Source organism: Saccopteryx leptura, chromosome 9 (genome assembly GCF_036850995.1).
Source record: "Saccopteryx leptura isolate mSacLep1 chromosome 9, mSacLep1_pri_phased_curated, whole genome shotgun sequence".
Classification (NCBI taxonomy): Eukaryota; Metazoa; Chordata; class Mammalia; order Chiroptera; family Emballonuridae; genus Saccopteryx; species Saccopteryx leptura.
In genome coordinates, this window is record NC_089511.1 from 5,817,764 (window position 1) to 5,823,265 (window position 5,502).

Consider the following 5,502-nt stretch of genomic DNA (forward strand, 5'->3'; position numbering starts at 1 on the left):
CGTCTGCATCCCAGTCTGATACTCTAACAGCTAGAGTCTAACCACTGCGCCACCGCCTGGTCAGGCACTTTTGTCTCTTCTTGCCTACTTACATTGTGCACAAGCATCCCAGGGTCTTTTCCCAGAAACGACTGAGAATAGATCAGTGAAGGGAAAGGGTGAAGATCACAGGCACCTATTTAGCTAGAACTCTTTGGTTAAAAGTTAAAAATTAACTCAAGAAAGATTAAACCAAAAAAAAAAGGAAACGTTTATTAAGGCTATAGGATGTCATGGGCATGTGTTAGTTGTTTTAGTCAAGTCTATCACTTGCCTCCCATCCTCACCCAAAATGCCCGACTGTCCTTTGGGAAATTCTTTTTCCTTCCACCTTCAGTCTCCTGGTGTGGGAGGGATAGACCCCGCCCTCTGCTCCCAGGGAGAGTCCTGAATGGTTCAATCTAAATAGCATGTTTTACCTCCTTGTCAATTGGTTCAGAGATGTCAGTGTGGCCTCGTTTGGGCCACTGAGAGTAAATCGCAGGACTCGTAGAAGACCAGTTGGAAGGGATTCTCTTTTCCTTTAGGTAGCATGGGTTATGGTGTGAGTTCTGGAACCACGGCGGCAAAATTTGCTATCACCAAAGAAGAGCCTAGAGCTGCAAAGGACCCTATGATTCCTGAGGATGAATTCTACATCACAAAAGGCAGAACAGAGAGAAACTGGGTGTTTGGCCATATTTCAGCTACCATATCAGTTCTGTCTAAAGCCAGACCCACCTCTGGATTTTGCAGCTCAATAGATGATGTTCAGTACCATCTTTATTATATAAGTCTTCTTGATATAACTTTCGTTTTTATTTAGAGCAAAAAGGAAAAAAAAAAAAAAACAACAACCTTCACTCTCTGCAGCACTATAGCTCTATCATGGGATCCAAGGTCCGGAACATGGTGGAGTCCCAGGGAGTTATCGGAAACAGGACCGCAGGAGTCCGGGACACTCGGACTCTTGTCTCTGCCGCCTCTGTGTGCAGGCTTCTCGCCTCTGCCTTCTCACAGGTGCTCCCCGCCGGCGTCCTCGGGTCAGCACACTCAGTCGCTGCCTCTCAGTAGCGGTCTGCCTTCCCAGGAGGGAGATGCTAATTGGACCAGCTTAGGTCAGGGGTCAACCTTTGATCCAGCAACTCTGGCCAGATTGTCAGGGTCACAACGCATAAAGATGACATCCAGTCAACCCCTGAGGGTGGGAAGGCAGCGGTGAGAGGAGGAGGCAGGGGGCGGCTGCGAGATGCTCAGGCACCCTCGCTCACCGCTGGGGGCCTCTGGGAAGCCCCTGTGTAGCTTGGAGCTACTGTTCCCTCCATATAAAGGACATCCTAAACCCCAGGGTGTTTCTTCCTGTAGAACGGGACAGGCTCCCGCAGGGATGGTGCGTAGTCAGCCCTGCTGTGTACATCGCGGGGTTCCATAAATACCTCACGTGTGATTAGGTAGCCGTGGGCCCGCTGCACTCTGGGAACGATCTTCAGCACCATTCTTTTTTTTCCCCCCTTACACAGCTTTATCGAGGCATATTGGACATACAGTAACCTACACTGATTTGCAACATGATATATTTTTATATGCATGTACCACGAAACCACTTAAGATAATCCGTATATCCATACTCCCCCCAAATTTCCTTATGATTCCTTTTTTAATTGAATTTATTGGGGTGAGAGCGGTTAATAAAATTGTATAGGTTTCAGGTGTACCATCCTCTAACACGGGTCGGGAACCTTTTTGGCTGAGAGAGCCATGTTGGCTCAGTGGTAGAGCGTCGGCCTGGCGTGCAGGAGTCCCAGGTTCGATTCCCGGCCAGGGCACACAGGAGAGGCGCCTATCTGCTTCTCCACCCCTCCCCCTCTCCTTCCTCTCTGTCTCTCTCTTCCCCTCCTGCAGCCGAGGCTCCATTGGAGCAAAGATGGCCCGGGCGCTGAAGATGGCTCTGTGGCCTCTGCCTCAGGTGCTGGAGTGGCTCTGGATGCAACAGAGCTATGCCCCAGATGGGCAGAGAATTGCCCTCTGGTGGGCGTGCCGGGTGGATCCCGGTCGGGTGCATGCGGGAGTCTGTCTGACTGCCTCCCCATTTCCAGCTTCGGAAAAATGCAAAAAAAACCCAAAAAACAAAAACAAACAAACAAACAAAAAATGCGACATCTTTTAAAATGTAATTTCATACAACGACTCATGTACGTTATGCATTATTCAATAAAAATTTGGTGTTGTCCCAGAGGACAGCTGTGATTGGCTCCAGCCACCCACAACCATGAACATGAGCGGTAGGAAATGAATGGATTGTAACACATGAGAATGTTTTATATTTTTAACGTTATTATTTTTTTTATTAAAGATTTGTCTGCGGGCCAGATGCAGCAGCCATCAAAAAAGTCACATCTGGCTCGCGAGCCAGAGGTTCCCGACCCCTGCTCTAACACATCCCCTCTGATTGGTGCTGTGTGCTCACCACCCTGAGTCACGTCCCCTTCCATCGCCATTTATCCCCCTTTCCCCTCCCCCACCGCCCCCCACACTCCCTTCCCTCTGGTCATCACTATACTGTTGTTTGTGAGGTTTTATTTCTATTTACTTTATTTTTTGCTTAAGCCCTTCCCATCTTCACCCAGCCCTCCCTCCTCCCCCTCCTGTTCAATAACTCAAATTCAGGCAGTGCTTGTCCACACGCAGTATACAGCCCACGAACGTCCCGCAGCTCAGGACCACCCTGTGAGGGCGCCAGGGCCCCCACTTTTCTCCACCTACACCTGTATTTCTCCAAGTGTGAGCGTCACCTGGGAATGTGCTGGAAATGCTGGTTCTCAGCCCCGCCCCGGCTTTCTGACTCAGCACCTTGGAGGCGGGAGGCGGGGCCCTGCAGTCTGCAGGTGACTCTGATAAATGAACTCAGTTCAGCGGGCTGGTCCCCCACAGCGGCTGCGGCCTCAGAGGGCAGGAGGACCAGGGACCAGAGCGGGCCAGCTGTGTGCACAGGACTTCACGGTCACTGCAGAAGGGAGGTTTTAGCCAAAGATATCACACTGCTTGACTTTTATTTACCGTAATACCTTAAAATCCCCTTAAAGCTGGCTTTGGTTTCCTGTACGGTGGGCTTTCTCCAGTCGGGAGCCGGGCTGTACTTGCCAGGTTTTTCTGGGCCCGCGTGGATCCTTGTACGTGATTCTAGAACAGTCAGTCTGTAGGTGCCACGAGATGCTCTGCCTTCCCTCTCTCCTCCTCTACATCCTCGTACTGCCTCTCTAGGAGCTGGGACTGCACCCCAGGGCAGAGCAGCCAGCCATTCTAGGGCTCTTGGTGAGGGTTGTGGCTACACATGACCTGTTGGGTCCATCAGCCGCAGAGTCCCATCCCCAAGACATGCCCCTCTGGCTTGGCCCTGGGAAGAGGTATCTTTGGGAAGTCAATCACGTAAACGAATTACAGCTGAAATCCTTCCGGAGCTTTGAGAAATGTTTCTGCCCCACTCCCTTGGATCAGGCGGGGTTCACAGTGGCAGGAGCAGACTGGGGCTGACTTCTGCAGGAAAGAAGTTAATTCAAGGAGGTAGCTCACTGCGTCGTTGGGGAGGGGGCAGGCTCAGAGAACACGCCGCCGGGCGCGTTCATCTCGCAGAAAGGCCTGAGGAGGACATTCATGTCAACACCCCCGTGCACCAGAGACACTGCGGACCCTCCTGGGGGTGGCGATGGGGGAATGGCGATGGGGGCATGGCGATGGGGGAATGGCGATGGGGGCATGGCGGTGGGGGCATGGCGGTGGGGGAATGGCGGTGGGGGCATGGCGGTGGGGGCATGGCGATGGGGGCATGGCGATGGGGGAATGGCGATGGGGGAATGGCGATGGGGGCATGGCGATGGGGGAATGGCGATGGGGGCATGGCGATGGGGGCATGGCGGTGGGGGCATGGCGGTGGGGGAATGGCGATGGGGGCATGGCGGTGGGGGCATGGCGATGGGGGCATGGCGGTGGGGGAATGGCGATGGGGGCATGGCGGTGGGGGCATGGCGATGGGGGAATGGCGGTGGGGGAATGGCGGTGGGGGCATGGCGATGGGGGCATGGCGATGGAGGCATGGCGATGGGGGAATGGCGATGGGGGAATGGCGATGGGGGCGTGGCGATGGAGGCGTGGCGATGGAGGCGTGACGATGGGAGAATGGCGGTGGGGGAATGGCGGTGGGGGAGTGGCGGTGGGGGCGTGGCGGTGGGGGCGTGGTGGTGGGGGAGTGGCGGTGGGGGCGTGGCAGTGGGGGAGGGGCGATGGGGGCGTGGCGATGGGGGAATGGCGATGGGGGAGTGGCGATGGAGGCGTGGCGATGGGGGCGTGGCGATGGAGGCGTGGCGATGGGGGCATGGCGATGGGGGCATGGCGATGGGGGAATGGTGATGGGGCACACTTGCCATAGCTGCCCGGGGGATGCCATCTTGCTGCGGTGACCAGCACTGCCCCAGGAATGCTTCCCAACCCCAAACTTCTGGGATCGCAGGAGCCCAATCAATCACCTGGGTGGATATTTCTTATTGGTGGACCACAGGTGACACGCCTCCACCCCAGTTGTCAGGGTTTCTGGGAGGGTGGAGAGCTTCCATTTTTATCCTCTGCTGAAAGAAGTGGGCTCAAAAAAGTAGCAAATTTTCCCCAAATAAGAAGTTGATAGATGGGAAATCGAAGACTAGCTATCTAAAAATCTCCACTAAAAAGCATAATCATAAAAACTAATATATACTAGATAGCTCTGGCTATGTACCAGGTGTCGTTCTAGTCCATATGTCATGTTATATAATCCTCATCAGCAGATGAGAAGTCAATGCCCAGAGTTGAGGGACTCACCCCAGACCTTATAGCTTTAAAGTGGCAGAGCCACGCTCTGAACCGGGACACCTGGCGCCGCAGTCCAGGCTCAGATGTCCATGGAGCCAGGATTGCTGACCCCATCCCTCACTGGTCCATGAGCCGGGAGATTCCTTCTGGGATGATCATATTGATTTTGGCCAAAGACAGTATTGCACAGGAACTCATTATAAGTGCTCTTCTATCTTCCTTTTTTTTCCCCCCATCAGTAAATCAGATACTTTCTTAAGAACACAGTGAAATTGTAGCAATTTTGTCCCTTTAGGCTGACTTCAAGACTGGGGTTTGCAGAATCACAGCGGTCCAGGCCTGCACTCTCAGCTCTTTTTTGGAAAGAAAGAGTAGCTTTCTTTCACCTGCCAAACCTTTCTCGCGTATCCCCTGGGCTAGGTCCGGTGCCAGGGCCGGGGACACAGTGATGATGATGTGTCCATCTCCCCAGACTCCTACTGGTCTCGTGCAGGACACGGGCACGGCCACAGGATGAGATATCAAACCCTTGCCGGTCAGCCTCTTGGAAACTTTTCAACGAGGAATCTCTGGGGACAGGGACGTGACACTGCGGACCTCTGGCCCTGGTGGTCTCTGGTCCACCACGCTCGACGCGGCTCAACC

General features: G+C 53.8%; 1 protein-coding gene across 1 annotated transcript; it reads right to left on the reverse strand.

Moving 5' to 3' along the window:
* Nucleotides 1-3,584: 3,584 nt before the first annotated feature.
* Nucleotides 3,585-4,403, reverse strand: LOC136381429 (putative proline-rich protein 21). The gene has a single exon (XM_066350171.1). The coding sequence runs from the start codon at nucleotides 4,401-4,403 to the stop codon at nucleotides 3,585-3,587; it is 819 nt and encodes a 272-aa protein (XP_066206268.1).
* Nucleotides 4,404-5,502: the final 1,099 nt, after the last annotated feature.